This window comes from Sciurus carolinensis, chromosome 19 (assembly GCF_902686445.1).
Source record: "Sciurus carolinensis chromosome 19, mSciCar1.2, whole genome shotgun sequence".
NCBI lineage: Eukaryota > Metazoa > Chordata > Mammalia > Rodentia > Sciuridae > Sciurus > Sciurus carolinensis.
Window position 1 is genome coordinate 21,517,264 of NC_062231.1, and position 21,673 is coordinate 21,538,936.

Below are 21,673 nucleotides of genomic sequence, written 5' to 3' on the forward strand. Positions count from 1 at the left end.
CTTTCAGTTTTCATGACTGAATATGTTAGCTGTGGGCTTTTCCTATGTGGTATTTATTATGTTGAGGTACCTTTCTTCTAGTCTTAGTTTCTTCAGCTTTTTGGTACTGAAGTTTATCAAATGCTTTTCTCTTCATCAGTTGAGATTATTACTTGGTTTTTGCCCTTTATTATGTTAATGTGGTGTGTGACATTGATTTTCTTACCTTGAACCATCTTTGCATTCTAGGTATAAATTCCAGTTGGGTATGGTAGATAATCCTTTAACTGTTCTGTTGAACTCAGTTGGCTGAATGGAACTGAACACAGTTTTGTTGAGGATTTTTACATCAATATTTCTCAGGGATATTCGTCTATAGTTTTCTTGTGTCATTATCTGGCTGTGGTAACAGGTGAATGCTAATCATGCTGAGCTTATAGAATGAGGCTAGATGTATTCCCTCTTTTTCAATTCTATGGAAGGGTCTGAGGAAAACAGGTATTAGCTCTTCTTTAAATACTTGGTAGAATTCTCCAATGAGGCATCTGGTCCTGGGCTTTTCTTGTTTGGAAGACTTTAATTACTACTTTAATCTCCTTTTTTCTTGCTATCTTCAATAGTCTCTTTTTGTCTCTGAATTTATTAATTCTTTAATTTGTTCTTTTTAGATATACAAGACAGTAGAGTTTACTTTGACATATTTCACATAAGTGGAGTATAACTTATTCTAATTGGGATCCCATTCTTGTGGTTGTACATGATGTGGAGTTTAACTGGTTGTGTATTCATATATGAACAGGGGAAAGTGATGTCACATTCATTCCACTGTCCTTCCCATTCCCAACCCCTTCCCTTCCCTTCATTCCCCTTGGTCTCACCTAATGAATTTCTATTCTTCCCCCTTATTGTGTGTTAGCATCCATGTATCAGTTGTCTCTGAATCTTGACAGTATGATTATAGTGTGTCTCAGTGTGTATCTCTTTGGATTCACATCAATAGCAGTTCTTCAAACTTCTTAAATCTGTAAACTCATTTCCCCCATATTTGGGGAAAATTCAGCCATTAACTATTCAAATAGGCTCTTTGCCTCTTTTGTCTTTCTTTTCCTTCTGTGAATCACATATTATGTATATTGTTCTACTAGATGTTGTACCATAAATCCCATAGTCTTTATTCATCTTTCTCTTCCTTCCTTCCTCCCTCCCTCCCTTCCTTCCTTCCTTCCTCCCTTCCTTTCCATCCCTCCTTCCCTCCCTCCCTCCCTTCCTCCCTTCCTTCCTTCCTTCCTTCCTTCTTTCCTTTCCCTCCCTCCCTCCTTCCTTCTTTCCTTCCTATCTTTCCTTCCTTCCTTCCTCCCTCCCTCCCTCCCCTTCCATTTCTATTCCTCTGCCTCAATAATTTCTAATGTTCTGTCCTTGATTATGCTGATTATTTCTTCTGCCTGGCGACTGAGCCCTCTAGTGGATTTTTCAATTCAGTTATCGTGCTCTTCAGCACCAGACTTTTGGGGGCAGCAGGGGTTCTTCATCTTCTGTGTCTGCTGGTGTTCTCATTTTGCCCATGCATCACTTTCCTGATTTAATTTGTTATCTCTGCTTTGTTAAGAAAATTCATTGAGCATTGAAAAAATATCATTAAATTGAATTATCTGGTAATTGATGTGTCTCTGTTTCTTTAGAATTTCTGGAGATTTTAAATGATTCTTTTGAAAAAGGCCATTTTCCTATGTATGATTTGTTATCTTCTGTTGGGACTCTGGCATTTGAAAAATGAGTCAGCTCTCCCAGTCTTTGTGATCTGGTTTCTTACAGAGAGAAATTTCACTAGTTGACTCAGCCTGAGAGTCTGGAGTCTTCTTAAGCCTTTCCTAGGGATGAGTCCTCTCTGGACTTTCATGTGTGATTTCCTGAAGAGCTGTGCCAGTTTCTGCTCAGCAGCTCCTTAGGTACCTTTATGCGTTGTTGTGGCCTCTTTGGTGCTGTAATCAAGTTGTGGCACCAGAGTTTCCTGCAGGGTGTGTTGTACAGCTCGCTGACTGATTCCAGAACAAGCCAAGTTATTAATGTTTTTCCTCTGTGTGCTTCCTACCTGATGCCTGGTTCCTGTTAACACTTAGATTTAGGTACAAACAGAAACCACTCTCTTTGACCGTTCCCTCAAAAGTCACAATGTGGAATGAACTTTCCATTCTTCTCTTTATCTCCCAGGGGAAAGTAAGGGTTGGGAGTATTTTCTAGATGTTATTCTGGGGTAGAAGGAGGTGCTGTAGTACTAAGTGACATAATTTTCCTCTGTGTTTTGATGTGGTTGGCTTTATCCTGGACTACAGTGCAGAAACCTCTTACTTGGTTCTGGATATGTCACAAAGCAATCAGTGCATGTATTGTTGTGAAGTCAGAGTTCCACTGAGGAAAGAGGGTTGGGGGCTTCCCAGCCTATAGTCTTGCTGACATTGCTTGTAAATCTTCTTGAATGTCAATTATCATACACTGTAGGCCTGATCACCAAAATGTAATTAATTTGTTGCCAGAGGGAGGTAGAGGGAAAAAATAATTACTTCATTTCACTTAATTTATTCACTAATTTAAAGATACTCGAGGTGGATAATGGTAAAAGATATGAAGAAACAAACACACTTAAAATATGAGGGAAGTCAAACAGAAGAAAGGCAGGAAACAATCTCACTAGAATTAAGACAACAGGGTTAAATTAACCCTGGATTTCTGGAAGAAAAGGAAGATCAGGCAACATGGAGAAGAGGTGGATAAAGGACTTCAGTTCCGCACTAAAAGAACTGAACTTTTCTGCTTTTGAGAGAAGGGTGCTACATTTTAAGAATAATTCATTGGAAGTCTATTCATGTAAAGGACTATGGATTTCAAGATGGAGAATGCCTTCAGAGAGAGTTGGTTATAGGGCAGTGTGTGTCCATCAATCCTCAGAGATGCCTTGGGCTGTGTTTCTGAGTTACAATTTAAACTCTAACTCATGGTATTTGTTTGGGGGAACTAATGTAGGAATTATCATAATACTTATTTCTCTGTTTTCCATGTACCCCGCTGGGTTAGCTTTTAGTGACCAGAGCCCCACCATGCAACACTTCAGCCTAATCCTCACGTGGTCGCAGATAAAGCCACCCCCTGTGCCCATTGCTAGTTACTGACTTGGTGAAATGGTGCATTCAGTCATGCTACCATCTTGGTGCCTGAGATTTCCCTTGTACAGGGGAATTTCTGATCCAGAGTTTTGATCCTAATTACAATTTTCACTAGGTAGAGTATGTTCAGATTGACAAAAACATTCTGGGTAGAATAGATTTCCTATTTTAGGATAGTGGTTCTCAAGGCATGACCTTGGACTAGCAACATCAGTATCACCTGGCAATCTATTAGAAATGGGCCTTCTCAGGTCTCATCTCAGAACTACCATAACAGAAATCCTCAGAGAGGACTCAGCAATCCATCTTAGCATGTCTCTCAGGATGATTCGGATGCATGGTCAAGTTTGAGAATTGATTCATTAGGCAAATTCAGTGACTTTCTGATCTGATTAAATATAGCTGTACTTCCCAAATAATGTTGTTCATTGGAGTCACACTGTGGGAAGCTTTTAGGGACTAATTCCTGGGTCCCAGGCTTAGAGATTGGATTAGTTCATAATGGAATATGGTACAGAATCAGAGTATTAAAAAGTGCCCCAGAAGAACATAACCTGCAGCAAAATTTGACAATCACAGAAATGGGATGTACTGGTGATTCTGTAGCTACGTGCGATTCAGGGCTTGGGGATGGATACGAGTTACCGAGAGCAAAAAACTTCCTACAGTGCTACAAACACTTAGATTTGCACAGGGCTTTACCGGTAAGGGCAGGCTCAGGAACTTGTTAAAGGCATCAAATTTGAATTTCAGATCCAAGGGCACAGCTCACCTCTCCATGATGATTTAAGTAAAGCGTCTGCATAGATGACTACATTTGGGGGAAGAAAGGCATTTGTCCTCTCATTAGATGCTGATCACAGTCGGCACGTTTGATTATGTTGTAATCCGGCTCAACGAGGCAGTGGAGAAATCTGACTGAGATGCAGATGAGTACTTGTGAAAAGTCCCTCTGAAATAACTTTGAGTTTAGCCTTAATGGTTTTCTAATTTGGGAGCCAATCATCTGGATAAATGCCAAATTAACTGGATAATTGCTCAACCCTGCACCTCCCTTTAATTGGAACATCAGTTACTCGATGCTCTTGGAGCGCCCGGCCAGGGTCAGATGCCCTCTTGCCATGCAGGCCTGGAGAATCCCATAATACTAAGCCATTAGATAAAACTTCCTCGGGATACAGAGCGATGGCGGGTAGCAGAGGCGGAGGAGAACAGGAAGGTAGGGGGATGGGGAAAGACTGATCAACAGGCTGTGAGTTAGAGTCGGACAGAAGAAAGACAGTCCGAATGCGGAGCAGGGTTGCTACAGACAAGACTAGGTGCTGTGCCTTTCAAGCGTGCGGGTTGTTGAAGGACTCACCATGCAGAAACGCTACACGTTTGAGGACAGAGATCCATTTAACCTGATTTAAACATGACAGAGTATGTGATATGCTGAAATGTCACATAGCACCAGCCCACGGATAGGTAAAATTTTCTTTGTTTTTAATGTGTCAGTTCAAAAAGAAAAAAAAATAATTTCTTCAAGACAGAAGTGACTTCTGTACTGTATACAGCCATGGCAAAGTCAGGTCATATTCAAAAAACCCCCAGATAGAGCCCACTGGCTCTGAGGGAGAGTTTGTCCATGGTAAAACCAAAATTTCCCAATAGTTACAGCAACTTTTATGACCCTAAGCTGGGAAAAGTACCCAAATCTTGGCGGGCACAACCATTTCTCTGCAGAGAACGTTATCAGTATTTTTATGCAGACTCTCTCTGCTTTCCCCAGCTGCCTCCTTCTCTGGGAGCCTCACTGTGGAAGGCTTGCTCTCCCTCTCTCTCCTTCCTCCTGCCTCCTCCCCTCCACCACCAAAGATAACTGAGGAGGATACTGAAATAAGGCCAGTCTCTCCACCTGGTTCCGAGATGCCATTGATGTCTGAAAACTCTCTTTCCAGGATGAGACCCACTTCTCAACGCCTCCTCTCCCCTCTTCTGCCTCCTTTTCCAGATTTTTCCGGAGAACACGCCTTCAGGGAATGACAGGTTTCTGAAGCCTTGCTTTGAGACCTTAGATACGTTCTACGTCACAACCAGACACACGCCATTAGTATTCTAGGACCAGAATTCTCCCTCAGAGCCAGTGGGCTCTATCTGGGGGTTTTTTGAAAATGACCTGACTTTGCCATGGCTGTATACAGTACAGAAGTCACTTCTGTCTTGAAGAAATTATTTTTTTTTTTTCTTTTTGAACTGACACACTAATTCTTAGGACCAGCGTGACCGAGAATCTCCCATTTGGCATTGTGATCAGCAATTCCAATCACCAACACGGTCATCGAAGTGGACACAAGTATTACCCAGGAATGGAAAGAACAGAGAAGTCTTCTTTTTGCTCTTGCAGACCTGACTTAGACAGTGACCCCTACATTTTAAGTTGTTTATAGAAGATTCAACTTCCCCTCATTACAGGATTGTATTCTCTCCAATTCCATTCCACCCTCAGGAGTGAAGAGAGGGAGGGAAGGATGGGTCTCACTCAGGGAACTCCGCAGCACCCCAGGGGTCACCTAAGGACTGGGTCACCTAAGCAAACTTCATCCACAAAACAGGCTCCTACCAGAAAGATCTGGGAAGAGTCACCTTGGCAAATCATAAATTGCTAATTGGAAATAGGTCAGTCACAAACAAAGACATTTCTATCTGATGAGTGGTAATTGGCCCTACTAACACGGACTTCAAGATAAACGTCTCTCTATAGCATTTGCCCATCCAGTGAGTACATCACCCGGCACGTAGCTTAATCATTTAATCATTTAAATCCATTAAATATACATAAGTTACGTGTCCATTAAATACCCAGGCAGAACAGAGAAAACACGATCGAGGGAAAAACCTATTCAATATGTGCTTCCTCACTAGCTTTAATTCATGACTGCAGAGCTACTACCAAGCATTCAAGGGAATCTCCTCTGTGGGACAGGGGAGGCCAAGAGCTAACCCACACCTGGAACCAAAGCATGTTTTCCTTCCCTACAGAGAAGCATTTCTTCCATTTTGTTTCTAACCTTTTTGAACCTCATCATGATTTGAATACACATAAGAACATGTTGCTTGTTTGAGCCCAAAGAACCAAATTATCACTATCCTGTCTTGTGGAATACTATTATAGCTTACCGAAGTTCACCAGTATTAATTCATGTGTCCTTTCAAAGAGTCAAACATCTCCCTTGTTCACTTAAGAGAGGTTTCAGAGATTTACCAGATCAACACTTAGTTGTCTTTCAACTCACTTGAAATATGTGGCTAGGAGCTTCCTCAAAGGCTAAAGGGATATTTAAGAGGGAACTTCTAAGTTTATCACTCAATGTTTATAGCAGCTCAATTCACAGTAGCCAAACTATGGAATCAACCTAGGTGACATTCAACAGATGAATGAATAAATAAAATGTGATTTATGCATATCTATGATGGGATATTACTCAGCCTTAAAGAAGAATGAAATTATGGCATTTGCTGGTAAATGGACAGAGCTAGAGAATATTATGCTAAGCGAAGTAGGCCAATCCCAAAAAACCAAAGGCTGAATGTTTTCTCTGATATGCGGATGCTAATTCACAATAAGGGTTTCTGGGGAAGAACAGAGTTACTTTAGATTAGGTAGAGAGGAGTGAAGGGAGGGGAAGGGGTATGGGGGTAGGATAATAGAGTGAAACAGACATTATGACCTCATATACATGTATGACTGCATGGCCCATGTGATCCTGCAACATGTACAATCAGAAAAATGAGAGATGACACTCCACTTATGTATGATGTATCAAAATGTATAAATGCATCCCACTGTCATGTATAACTAATTATAACAAATTTAAAAAATTAAAAATAAAAAGAATCTCTGCATGTGGTCATTAATTATTTTTCCATCTTTATTGCTCAGGTTTAAACTCTGTCTGAACATGCTTTGTGCATCTGAACCCAGATTTTGGAAAAATGTTCAGAATGTGTGGAAAACAACCCTGTGGAGTTTGTAACTCCGAGTCTTTGCTTGGTTCCTTTCACTCTAATCGGGAACAGTTCTGGTCCTCTTCTCTGTCTGTCCAGATCTTAACTGTGTAAGGCTTAGATGGTCCATTACCCAAACTCCCCATCCTCAATTCCTGCAAGACTTAACTATTTGTAGAATTTTTTTTTTATCTGTGCCATTTATTGATGAGCCTTTATTGTTTTGAAGTTAAGCACAGTTGGAATCAGCCATTTTCAACTTGGCTTAGTGCTACGGTCTGAATGTTTGCGGCATCTCAAAATTTTACGTTGAGCCGGGCACACGTCTGTAATCCCAGCAGCTCAGGAGGCTGAGGCAGGAGGATCGCAAGCCCAAAGGTGGCCTCAGCAATTTAGTGAGGCCCTAAGCAACTCAGTGATACCCTTTCTCAAAATAAAAAAAAAATAAATAAAAGGAACTGAGGTTGTGGCTCAGGGGTAAAGCACCCCTGGGTCCAATTCCCAGTGCTAAAAATATATCTATATATATATAAAAGACTTACCTATGACGCTAAGCTCCGCACTGGAAAAGATAACTCCATGTTTATTCTCTGCCACACACTGATACATCGCGGCATCTGAGAGATTCACTATTGTTATGTTGAGCGTTCCTTGCTCGATTTGAATTCTATCCTGTGAAAGAAAAGAAGAATGCAAAAACAATGACCTTCTACAACAGAGACCTTCAGGCAATTTTGCTACGTGTTATATCAAGGGGACTTAATGGGAAGAAAATAGCCAACATCTAAGCAATTTACATAACATGATCTATTTATCTGTCAACTAAATTTGTGGCAGGTCAGATGCTAAATGGAACAACCAGGACATCAGTTGGTAAATGGAATTTAAATGGTAGGATTCTCTTGAGTTCTCATTGATTTAATCGCGAAACCACTCAGATTAATATCCCCTCTAAGTAGATGAACTTGAAATGTAAATGCGTTTTGACTCCGAGGCTTTGTGTTCACGGAGGAAAGTTGGGGTGAACATTGAAATTACAAGCAGGCGACCCTTTGGAGGTTCTCACGATGATAACCTTCTTGGGTGAAGCGGAAGCACATGTTTCATATCCGTTGAGATTGACCCCTAAATGCATAGTCACAATTTAAGGTTCCCGTCCTCGATTGCTTTCGGTGGTATGATGGGAGGTCATGACCACCCGCGGGGAGCCTATCAGAAGAAGCAAAATCCACGTGTGCCTCCAGAGACCCTGGTCACTGGTCACCCTGAAGGTGTGCAACTCGCAAATCCATTTCTGCAAGAATCAAAAAGATCTCCTCCTCTCAAATCTAAGCATCCATGTCCCCCTGCGTGAGTCAGAGGGAGGATCATGCCGGTCGCCTGGGAATCTACACTCCAGCAACGTGTCTGAGTTTGGCCTTTGTAACTGAGAGCCCTCCTGGACCAGCAGGAACCCTTCCAGCCAATGGGGGAAGGAGGTGCCGGAGACGGGCCAGCGAGGACAACCGAGCCCCTTTCTCTTCCGGCCGCCCAGGGCCGGCATCTTTCTAGGTGTCCTTTGCGGGGAAAGCATCTGACTGTGAAAAACTGGCTCTCGGTTTGGTGCCTGAGGAAAATGTCAAATTCCAGTTCACATGTGAAGGTGAGGAGGAAAACATAATAAGGAACATTAAACCGGACACAATTTTTCCTCATTCTAAGAACCTCGGGGCCCATCCTGGATTCGTTCAGAGTTCCCTGCCAGGATCTGGTTCTGTTTAGACGGAAATTCCTGAATCATTCTGAGGCTGCCCCTGCACAGGATCCAGGGATGTAGGTACCTTCCTCTCTATCTGAGCAAAAGGGCGCGCTCCAGATCTTCCGTGTGACCTTCCGTGTGACCTTCCTCTTGCAAAGCCACAGCTGTCCATCGGGATGACCAGCGCTTTAGTGGCTTTGCCCACCTGAACGTGGAGAACCAGATGTGGGTCGGATTTCTATATGTCAACTGCGTTTGCTTTCGCTCCTCCCACTATTAATGGCATGTAGCTGCGCATTATTTTGGACACGACTTCCGGTCTCCATAGCAACAAGGCCACATTAAACATCACTGTCAATACCTGTACCCGATGACCATGCGTTCGCTTACCCGAGTTAACAGGGGTTCGCCATTTTTCAGCCATCTGTACGTCGGTTTGGGCCTCCCGTTGGCTTTACATTCCCAAAACACATTTTCTTCCATGGCCACGTGGATATCATTTATTTTTTGGATCCAATTAGGTTGAGCTATAGCGGTTCAGAAAGCAAGGAACAGGCGTAAACTGGGTGTCTGCTCAATCTGCTTTTATCATCCGCCATCAAAGGGCAACCTAAGACTTTTAACAAAATTCCATTTCCAGATGTTATGCAAATAACAGGGCTAGATAGAAGTCTAGGGGGTGAAGGGTTATGGAAAATCATATTCCTACCAGATAGCTCCCCAAGAAAAACGGAGGGACAGTGTGGCTTGAGAGGCAGGAGATTGACCAAACATGAAACCTCTCCCCGTGCACCCTTGCCCAGTAACAACGGGCCCTGAGGGGGCAGAGCAGTCTCTCACCCCTTCCCAGGTTCATCCCCAGCATCTCCACAAGGAAACATTGACCCCTTCCCAGCCCCAGGGCATCTTGAAGGAAGGAGGCAGATACTGACTGCTGGGCCCTGACCTTTGACCTCCCCCCATTGCAAACTAGTCCTAAAAGGAAGCACAGAGAAAATTGAAACTCTGGGAAACAATGGATCCCAGAGAAAGAAAAGCAAGGGGCGAGATTTGAGTGCTCCTCACTCGGAATCTGGACTCCTGTCTCCCCAGGGAACACAGAGTTTCAACCTTTACACAACCATCTTCCTAAGTTAAAGTCCTAACCTGCACAACTAGCCCCTGGCTGTCCAAACTGCACATCCGCAGTCTCCAAGGAAACTCGAAAACCCAGACTCCTTCTGTAACCCAGGGGCCAGCTCCATACCTAGAAAATGGGCCCTCCAGGGCCCGATCCACAGACCTCGCTGCAAAATAAAGGAAAGCTGGCTGATCGGAGGTCTGTTCCCCATCCCCTGCCTCTGTCATTTATGGGCCATGAGCTTACACAGGGCATCAGTACCCTACTCTCAACACTCCATGATTGTGCTCCATATCTTAAAAAAAAATTTTTTTAGCTGCTGATGAAGCCAGAATTAAGGACAGGTAGCTAGGGTAGAAATAGGGGATCGGGTCAATTCAAGGAAATGAAGCCATGAAGCCATCTGCCTTTGGAAGTTGGAGACTGCCCCTGGAAGAATGGAATGTCAAGGATCTCTGGAGCCCATTGATTACCAAAATTTACCTGCCTTTATCAAAAACTGCAAGCAAGGAGCTACTAATTAATGCCCCCTGGGCCCTTACCTGCCTGAATCACCTTGGCCCTCCCCCTGCCCATGGCTTCTCACTTAATGCAAAACCAGGCCTAGTCATGTAGGCAGGAAGGAGAGAAAAGCGGGGAGAAAACTGGAGAACAAGAGACCTCAACCTATAAAAGATGTAGGGTGTGCTCACTTCTGGGGACTTTAGAACATCAGCCATGGCCCCTTTCTTCCCTCCGGGAGAAGTCTGTTATTACTACCTTTAAATAAAACCTGCTTAATATGCTTGCCTTGGCTGCTTCTCTAGTGTTCAATCTTCAACATTAGAAGGAGCAGAACTCGTCACTGGTAAACGGCGGTATCATTGATAGACCTTTATTTTATTCATATACTTAAATGTGGTGCTGAGGATCGAACCCAGGGCCTCACACATGCTAAGCAAGTGCTCTACCACTGAGCCACAACCCCAGACCCTGTGGTCCATATTTTTGATCATTAATGAGAAGAATGGATAAAACTTCCATTATCCTTGGGTCAGAATTAACTGTCCCTCTCCCTTATGCATCTGTTGTTGTTGTTGTTATTATTATCATTATTATTATCCCTTTTAGAAGGAGGAACCCTTTGCCACCATCCCACCACTTTGACGGGGCTCCAGAATTCTCCATTCACACCACCTCTTCCAGATTGCTCTGCAGCAAGAGGCAACCCGAGCCCCAGTTCCCACCATGGTACTGGAACATAAGTGGAGGGAACAATTTCCCAGTTATTTATTAAAAGATACCATCCCTGGATTCTTCTTGTCCCTTCACACTAACTGGAAAATAATCACAACCAAAACCAGCCAGGGGCACGGAAACAGAGGCCATGTGAGATGGAAAGACTCCCTTCACCTTGAATGACCTTGAGGAAAAGCTGCCTTAGACCCACTTGCTTATTTTTTTGGGACAGAGCAATGTGAGAGCAACATAAATTCATTCAAGCCCCTGTAATTTTGGGGTCTCCTTTCTTAGAGTAGCTTGGCCCGTCTCCAATGAACACACTTCACTCCCAAGTGCCATGCAGACAAACTCGGGGACTCCTGTCTCCTTCAAGGCCATTATCATTGTTTATTACTGACAGATTCCACACTGATTCCAGGTTCCAGGACTGCAGCAGTACGGCCTGAGAAGCCCACTTCTCTCAGTCTTGATCTCAACCAAACCTTCTTAAGCAACCAAGACCTGTCCACAGTCTCACACAGGAATTCAAAGCAGCTCGAAATCCTCTCCCTGCCCACGGCTGCCCTCCACCCCACCAGACAAACTGTACCATGGTTTCTAAGCTTTTCTACTGAAATTAAATTTTTTTTTTGTCTTCCTTGTTCTCAAGGGACATAAAGACATGTTCCATAAAAAGTCTTCATAAATATCCAATCTTCCCTCCAGCGCAATTGATGCCGTTAACTATAATAAGAAGCAGGTATGTATACACAATGGAATATTATTTAGTCATAAAGAATAATTATGCTATGGCATTTGCAAATAAATGGATGGAATTGGAGAATATCATGCTAAGTGAAATAAGCCAATCCCCAAAATCCAAAGGCCGAATGTTTTCCCTGATAAGTGGATGATGATATATAGTGGGTGTGGAGGGTGAGAGAAGAATGGAGGAACTTTAGATTACGTAGAGGGAAATGAGAGGGAGTGGAGTATGAAAAATGGTGGACTGAGACAGACATCATGACCCTGTGTACATGTATGATTACACAAATGGTGTGAATTTACATCGTGCACAACCATAGAAACGAAATGATGTACCCTATTTGCATACAGTGAATCAAAATGCAGTCTTTAAAAATAAAAACAAAAATTTTTTTAAAAAATCAGACAGTTTTCCCATTTAAAAAAAAAAGAAGCAGGTAGAAGACCTTTTGCCCAAGGTCATGTACAAGACACCACAGCTATCATTGCAAAGTTATCTGTTGCTAGGAGGTTTCTATAGGGCAACGCCCACAGATGTCCACCTGCGCAGAAATCAGTGCTAAGTTAGAAGACGCCGCTGAATATTCTTAACACGCCCTTTAACTGTCTTGACCCCAGCAATCTCCATTCAGCCAGCCTTCAGATCATCCGGCACTGAACTCAAAAGGAAATTGCTGCTGCTGAGGCCAAAACCCCTCCTGCCTTCTCAGTAACAAGCACAAGCAGAATGCGCTCAGCCACTCCCTTAACCAGCAGAGGTCTCCAGGTCCTCGAAGACAGCGGCTCTCTCCTTCTCCCATCCAGGAGCCATTTCATGTTTTTTCAAAGAGCCAGACTGTTTCACAGAGTCTCTGCTGATGGGGATGATGCATGGCTGCGTATTTCGGGAGGTCAAAAGGGTCGACTTCAAAAACAAAGTCGTAACATCAACAAGCATTAGCTTGAATGAAGGGTTATAACCCACATCCTTGAAAGAGCTGCCCGGCTTCCGCTGCTCCTTCTCCCCGCTGCTGAGGCAGAGGCAGCTCCAAAGAACACCCTTCCAGATCTCCGCTGGAGAACCTCAGGGCAGCTGGGTGCCTGATTCGCATTCACCCCCTGCAGAGTCCCCGAAAACAAAGCACACAAGAAAAGTCCCAGGAATCCGCGTGGAATATTAACAATGGAGCCAAACTTTTGAAAGAGAGTGAGGAGGGGGAAGAAAAAAAAAAATGGAAGGGCGAATGTACGTTATGAAGCAATGTCAAGTTGAAGTTCAAAAAGGAAACTTCAAAACCACAGGCAGAGACGAGAGATTTCGGGGTTGTGGATTTCTCTGCAACACTTGGGCCTGATGCATGACTTTCTTTCAAACATGGAAAGCAGGAAGATAAAAACCTTGCCACCTCCAAATAAAGGAGGTGGGGCAGGCAGGGAAGGAAGGGCCTCAGAGGATTTTGCAAATTCCTCCTAAGTGAGACACTGCAGCTTCGGATTCTGTCCCTTCCATCGGGCCCCCAGGTCCCGGTACCTGACAAGAATGCACAAGGGTAGTTGTTTATGTGCTCCAAGGAGAAATTAACAACTGATTTGGTGCTTGGGAACCACCTTTGGATTTTTAAAGTAAAATCTAACATACTATAAACATATGCTTATTTTTGGGGGGGCGGTAGCGGGATTGAACTCAGGGGCATTGACCACTGAGCCCCATCCCCACCCCTGTTTTGTATTTTATTTAGAGACAGGGTCTCACTGAGTTGCTTAGCCCCTCACTTTTGCTGAGGCTGGCTTTGAACTCGAGATCCTCCTGCCTCAGCTTCCCTAACCACTGGGATGACAGGCGTGCACCACGGCACTCAAATATCTGCACACGAGCCCATGGAGATCAGGAACAGAATATCATATTAGGTAAAAGCAAAGAATTAACATGCCAACTGTGGGTGTTCACAGCAAAATTTCACAGTTACGATTTTCATCCCTACTCAGATTGGATGAATCATATCTAAGTGGGTGAGCTTTTCACACTAGAATAAAGTTTGGTGCTTAACAGAAATAGCTCATATATCTCTCTGAGTCACCAGGCCCAAAGTCTATGGATAACAAACATTCCGGTTTACGTATTATAGAAAATATCATGTTATGCCCCGCCCCCAGTTTTTTTGATAATGCATCTGGGTACGAGGTCTTTATCACTTAATATCAAAATCAAACAAACATTTTTCAACTCCATGTCAAAATACCAGCTCAGAGAAAACGCTCAGGCAGGTTGGTTCAGTACTATTATTTCTAAATAGTATTATTCTGAATACTATACCATTTAGTATTTTAGGAAATAAATACTAAAGCAAGCAAATGCTAAATAATTTTAGAACTATTATATTTCAAAGTGCTTTCTTTCGTACTAGGTAGAGATACTGATCCCACATATTAAACAGAATTAAGCAAATGCACATATTAAAATAGAAACATCTATTGGGTCTTAGGTGTTCTTTCAAGGTCAAGTCAGCTAAAGGATGTGTTAAGAATACGGAGTAGCAGGATCTTCTCTGAGACACGGAGCTTTGTTTCAAGCTGCAAATCAAACAGGAGGTTAAATAGTCGTGCTGGGATCTGACCTGTCACCCCGCTAGTCTCTTAGACAGATGAACAATCTCTTCATTTCAATCTTATGCTCAATAACTGCCAGAAATGACCTAAATCGATGTTTGTGTATGCCAGCCACCGGATTCATACAAGCATCTTTTCCAATAATAATTTTTATTGCAAGCAGATCTAATTTGAACTCAAACAATTCTCCAATGCTGGCAGCTCTCCAATTTTTCCAAATCAGAAATTCTTAACAGGAAGAAATGCCAGCCATGACCCTTCGGCCTTTGAGACTTAAAAATCTTAAAGAAAAGACATCAAGAGCCAAACCCCTTCATTCCTGTTGAAAAGATGTAGACATTTGGAATTATTTCTGATTGCTTCCACAATCTTGAAGAAGAAGAATCCTTTCTGGGCACCGTGGAGATCTGACTTAAGAATCATATTGGTAGTGGGCTTGGTGAGTCTGAAAGTAATGACTTCACCTTAATTTACCACCTACGTAGAGATGGCTTCCAAAATCTTGATCTGCAGTCTGGGTTTTTACACCATTCATAGAAACATGAAGATATTCTCAATGCACCTCAAACCCAAGGTTACCAGGAGAACTACCCACTTCTCAATGTGATTACAGAGCCTTCCTGTTTATAATCATAGATTTTTATAAACACCACTCCCCCCAACTTCCAATTTACAGAAATCACTGGAAGCAAGAGCCAGCTTTCTAAGAAATACATGTGCTGCATTCCGGGGTTAGATCCAACTTTGGTCTTCGCTCAGCCGGGAAAATCTCTACTCCTCTTGAAGCCCGAATTAAGGACAGGTAGTTAGTGTAGAAATAGGGTCAATTTGAGAAAATGAAGCCACGAAGCCATCTGCCTTTGGAAGTTGGAGACTGCCCCTGGAAGAATGGAATGTCAAGGATCTCCAGAGCCCATTGATTACCAAATTTACCTGCCTTTATCAAGGACTGCAAGCAAGGAGCTGCTAATTAATGCCCCCTGGGCCCTTGCCTGCCTGAGTCACCCTGGCCCTCCCCCTGCCCATGGCTTCTCACTTAATGCAAAACCAGGTCTAGTCACTAGGCAGGAAAGAGAGAGAGATAAGGGGGGAGAAAACTGGAGAACAAAAGAGACTTTAACCTATAAAAGATGTAGGGTGCGCTCACTTCTTGGGACTTTAGAACATCAGCCATGGCCCCCTTCTTCCTGCTGGGAGAAGTCTGTATTACTACCTTTAAATAAAGCCTGCTTAATATGCTTGCCTTGGCTGCTTCTCTAGTGTTCAATCTTCAACATTAGAAGGAGCAGAACTCGTCACCGGTAAACGGCGGTATCACTCTGACTTCAGGATCTCATTCTTCCTCAGGCAACACGGATCTCCCTCCTCTCAGGTGTTTCCAGACTCAATTCCATGAAGCCTGGAGGGTTCTGGGAAGTTCCCCTCCTGAGCTAGCACAGCCTTGCTTGGTTTTACAAATAGAGCATTTCTCATAAAGAACTCATGTTAAAAAAAAAAAAAAAAAAAGTAACAGCAGGATGATACATATACATATTTTGAAAACCACTATGCTGCTACTGTATCTTATATTGTTAGAAGAGCTATGGATTTGGCACGTGGGGGTTGAAATCTTTACGTTTTCTCCTGTGAACCCAGGGAAACTTGAACTTCATGCAGTCTCAGGTTCCCTCCGACTTTAGCGTGGGAGTCTTGCGCCTGCCTCTTTGGCCAACCGGATTTGTGGCTCTTCTGGGTTTTGTATGATTTTTGTTCCATGCATACACTCCTGGTTATGAATTTTGACTATTGCTTCTGGCAGAGGCAGAGGAGAAGTTGGCGGGTCAGTCTCCTGAAGAAATCAATGGTAAGCTCTGGACAAAATAGAAACACCAGCTCGGTGCGGATGCACTAGGGGGCAAGCCCAGGGGGCACACTGTTGTTCTAGGTTCCCATTAATAACTAAAACAAATGTGTCGTAGAGGCCATCTCTGCATGAGGCTCTGGGTGAAGTCAGCAAATGCGCTTCACATGCTGGAGTCGGTAGATAAATTAAGAGAACATTATCATTACTCCATATCTTTAGGCTAATAGTTAAAGTCCTCTACCATCTGGTCTCAGCTAGTTTTCTTACTTTTTCTCCAGCTATGCTCCGTGAACCCATAGCTCCTGACAAATAAGAGTCCTCTTTCTCTTCATTTCCAATAAGCTAGTTCACGCCTCCAAACCTCTGTGGGGACCATCTTGTCTTACAGGAATCCTCTGCTCCCCTTCACTCCCTAACAGCCTTCCTACTCTGCAATACCACCTCTCCAGGGGTCTTTCCTGTCCTGCCTCTCACGATCCTCCTGAACAGGGACAGATCATGGGGCACAGACAGCACAACCATTTCAGACTGTCACCTGCATTATTTCCTCACGTTCTGTTAAACTCATTGATTGCCAACCAATTTCTAGAAAAGACACATTCGCTTTTCTTCCCAGAGGCGCTATAATCAATTCAGAACTTCATGAATGAGTCATTGAATGAAAAAAATTAAATCAGCAACATGATAAACTTTTTTGGAGGGGGGTGTACCAGGGACTGAACTCAGGGGCACTCAGCCACCAAGCCACATCCCCAGCCCTGTTTTGTATTTTATTTAGAGACAGGGTCTCACAGAGTTGCTGAGTGCCTCACTTTTGCTGAGGCTGGCTTTGAACTTGTGATCCTCCTGCCTCAGCCTCCCGAGTCACTAAAATTACAGGCATGTACCCCCATACCCAGCTATATTGATTTTTTAAAAGAAGCCTTAAGACTGATTTACTCAGCTCAGTTCTACCCTAATAAGTCAAGCTATGATTCTAGCCTAACATGGATTAATTTCTTTATATTTCTTTTTTTTTTTTTTTCAATCTTCAACTCAGCCTGTAGCTCATGATTATCTGAATCTGATGTTTCTGAGCTGGATTTATCCCCTTTGTGTTCACCTACTCTCCTACAGTCCCCGATATAAACAGCCACAGACACTACTTATTTATAGAATATCTTACCAGCATCACTTTGTGGACATCATTTCTAAATCTCATACCAACTGGCAAGTAGAATTATTCCCATTTTATAGATGAGGACCTCAGTCATTCAGGTTCAGAGTCAGAAGTGGCTCCTTTAGGATTGGCACATAGATCTGCTTGGCTCAAAAGCTGTTCTCTATATGCAGGCTCCCAAAATAGGTTTGATCTGCTCCTATAGCAATGGAAGTATTCTTGAGACCTACACCTCTTGAGTGTGATCTGAGGGTCACCGTGCATCCCCAGATTCCCTGTCAGGAGCCTATGATATCTTACTCCCTTTCCAACCGCACATTTGTGCAAGACTCAATGTGCATCACATACCACAACCAAAACAAAATATTGTGAAGACTATATATATAATAGAACGTATGAGATCCAGTTTTCTTCTACTAAGACAGATATGAAAGAGATTTGCAAAGACAATAAAATATCACCCTTCTCGATAAATCTTTTTCTTTGGTTTGGAGAAATAGTTTTCTCAAAATGTGTAAATTATGTTAACATTATTTTTGTGGTTTTAAAATTAATTTGGGACTAAACTAAATCTTCAGTTTTAGTTCACAATATGATAGAGACTGGGAGATTCAACCCACATACACTAAAGCCCCTTCAGACTTTCAGTCATTTCTCAAGGTAGAAGAGTCTTGAAAACAGAAGTTTGAGAACTCCTGCATTCGATAAACAGAGGAACTTTCAGATAAGCAGATCGATTTATGCAAAACTTGGCACAAGTACATTTAAACAATATTCTTTGGATAAAACTGTAAAGGCTACACTTTGCCTTTTGCGGCAACATAGAGACTTGAAGCGCATTTCAACACATGGTCCTTGGTCTGATCTTTTCATCCTTGGGTTAAGGTTTTTCATGGGGTGAGGGCCCCGCATCACCCCCAAGTGGCTGTTATGTGCATAATACTCTCAATGTGTCCCCTGGGAAAACGCAGCAGCTCACTTATTGAAACTACCATATGAAGGAAGCAAAACCTTATCTTAAGTGACACTTAGGGGCCAGAGGGTATCAGTAGTCGTTCTGTCTGGAACAATCAAGCGGACGGTTGCCCTACTGTGAAGTCACCTTATCTGCTGTGCTCATGTTTTGGTCCCTCTGTGCTTCCGTCCACTTTGCAGGGCTGAAGATCATCTCACCAGCACATAACCATAGCACATCCCCAGGGAATTAGTATGCTTTGCTGCAGAATCCTTCCAGAGTCACTTACTGATAACCTTAGGGATACTCAAGCCTCCACCTATCATCAAGTCTACGGTTTTTCTTTTTTTTTTTTTTTGGTCCTGGGGATTGAACCCACGGGTGCTTAACCACTGAGCCACATCCCCAGCTCTTTTTTGTATTTTATTTAAAGACAGGGTCTCACTAAAATTGCTTAGGGTCTCACTAAATTGCTGAGGCTGGCTTTGAACTCGAGATCCTCCCGCCTCAGCCTCCCGAGCCACTGAGATTACAGGCATGTGCCACTGTGCACTGGGTCAGTTTTGCTTTTAAAGCCACAGGACTGTAGCATCTAAGGTCTGGATGTACAGCCTGAGTGTAACTGAGAGAAGAAGGAAAAGAAGAAGAAAAAACAAATTTGAACTCAATAATTAGGTCAACAGATTAGACAAGAGCAAAAAGATCTGTTGTTTATCCGCACGTCTTCATTTGTGGATGCATGTGGTTGTGGAAACATGTGGGAAGAAGATATGGATGACTGACGGATTTTTCCCTGACCTATCTTACAACGATGTTGTTTGGGACAGAAAAGTAATACAGGCCGTCAGAGCAGAAAGCCATTTCTAGTCTTAGCTCTGATTCGCATTCACTGTGTGATTTGGTTATTTATTTCAATGTCTCTGGGCCTTATTTTTAAAAATCAAAGAGTTGGCCCCAAGATTCCTTCCAACTCTAGCATCACCCGATCCTGTGAAATAAAGCCTTGTTTCCTACTAAAATACAACATCCCCTATTTCAAGTGAAAGGATGGTGTCACCTTCCGTGCAATGGTGGCTGTTACCTTTTGGAGAAGCTGTACAGAAGGCTGTAAATACCAGGTTCTTTCCGTTTCTGGTTCTTTCTTTTCAATGACGACTATAATTCTATCAGTCACTTTGTGCAAAAAGGAAGTGAGATAAATAGAGACACAATAAGGTGGAAAGATGAGCCATTATCAAGCGAATTAAGTCCATTTTAGAGGTTCCCTGCTCCCAAGCTAATTGCTGCTGCACCTCCTTCTCCTTTGCTATGCAGACTGGACGCAGCGTCCCAAGTGACAGCCACCGGTAAGCTCTCTACAGCAGAACACCTTCTCCTGCAGGAACTCTGACCTTCAGCCTCACTATGATTGGCCCAGCCCAGGGCGATGGCTCTCACCCTGTGGTCCCTAGAACTGCAGCCTGGGTATCACCTGGGAATTGAATCCAAATGCAAATTTTTATGTCCTGGCCCTACCGAATGGAAACCTCGGCCTGTGCTCCGTGTTCTGTATTTTAATACGATTCCCAAGTGCCCCTGATGCCCTGTGCGGTCCCGGAGCCTGGGGCGCTGCTGGGAGCCCAGCTCTGCTTCTCACCGAGTCAGCTTCCACCTCACCAACTCTCTGGGAACCAGTTTCTTCATCTGTAAACTGCCTACCAATAGGAAGGAAATGAGAAAGTTCTGACTCGCTCCAAACCACATCACCAGTCTGTCTGTTTCTCTTCTTCCCTTGAGTCTCTGCCGCCAATCTCTCTCCCCAGGTGCTAGCGATGGCCTCCTGAATGTCCTGCTTCATTCAGGTCTTGGTCCTCAGTACTCCACTCACCACGAAGCAAACAGAGTGGGACTGTAAAAGCCAAGAACCAGATGATTCAACCCTTCCTAAGATCCTCCAATGGCTTCCCATCATACTTGGGATAAAACCCAAACTGCGCCAGGTTTACAAGGTACTCTCTGTCACCTGCCTGTGTTTCAAACTTTGGGCTCTCGCTCACCGTGGTTTCGTTACACTGGTATCCCCGCTGCATCTCAGACCTGTCAAATAGTTTCCTACCTCAGGGCCTTTGCACATCCTGATCATCTGCCTGAATGTACATCCCCATGGAAGCCAAATAACTACTTGAACTTATGAAGCCTTTCTCTGCTCCCAGTTACTTTCTATCATAACACCCTAACGCTTTCCTTCATAACTCTTACTGCGATATGAAATTCTCTAGCTGATTGATTTGCTCCATTGTACATTAACTTTTAGTGAAATATCACCTGATATTTCACCCTGGAGGGCAAGGGTTTATCTTGCAGCCCTGATACCCAACGGTGCCCGCCACGGGGTGGGCAATGGGAAGGTATTTGCTGAGTAAATGAAGGACGTGCTAAAGTCATTTTAGAAAATTTCGAGCTTTCGGGACAAAGAGCCACACTGTTAGCTAGCTCTGAGTACAGACCTATTTTTAGGAAGTTTTTCAAACAGCCAAACGGCTGCAAAGCGGACTGGATCGGGCACGTACAGCTCGTGGCCGAAGGCACCAGGAGGAGGGCCGGTGCCTGAACTCATCTCCCTTGTTCACGTCAGCCGACACCCGTCGCCCAGGCTGACCCACAGACTCTGGCACCGTGGGAGCACACCAGCAAGGAACAGGGGCGTCCCTGGCATTGACCCAGGGAGGGCCAGAGCGTGCGCTCACGCCCAGGGAGTCCTGGAAGCAGGCGAGTGGTTGGAGGGCAAGCAGGGAAACCCTTCCCTCCGTCAGGCCAGAGGAGGCCAGAGGCTCCGGCGTGGCTCCCAAGGTGCAGAGCTGGAGGGTGCGTGCAGAAACCTGAGACTAATAACCAGACGGCCCGCTTCTAAGCCGGGGCCACCGACCCTCGTCCCTGGGCCAGCACACCCTCCCCGGAGACTGTATGGTCCACAGAGACGGGATGTTCGTGGATAAGTGACTGGCTGGGGCTCCCTCCTCCCCTCCGGAGAAGCATCCCTGTGATTTTAATTATGATAATTCACTTAACTCGGAGGCAGAGGCAGCTGGATATGAGGAACACAGCAGTGGGGAAAATCCAGATCAAAAACTAAATAAATAAATAGAGAGGGGAAGAAATGACAGCCGAGCACTTAGGTAAGTATGACTAAGGTCTCCGTGAAAT

At 43.8% G+C, this 21,673-nt stretch overlaps 1 protein-coding gene across 4 annotated transcripts in view; it reads right to left on the reverse strand.

Annotated features, from left to right (window-relative positions):
- Cntn4 (contactin 4) overlaps window positions 1–21,673 on the reverse strand; it is a 968,730-nt gene that overhangs the window by 157,542 nt on the left and 789,515 nt on the right. For all 4 annotated transcript variants that reach the window (XM_047534796.1, XM_047534794.1, XM_047534795.1 and 1 more), the window contains 2 exons: window positions 9,253–9,389; window positions 7,667–7,796 (listed from right to left, as the gene is read on the reverse strand). In XM_047534796.1, coding sequence (XP_047390752.1) covers window positions 7,667–7,796; window positions 9,253–9,389 — 267 coding nt within the window. The remainder of the gene's footprint in view (window positions 1–7,666; window positions 7,797–9,252; window positions 9,390–21,673) is intronic.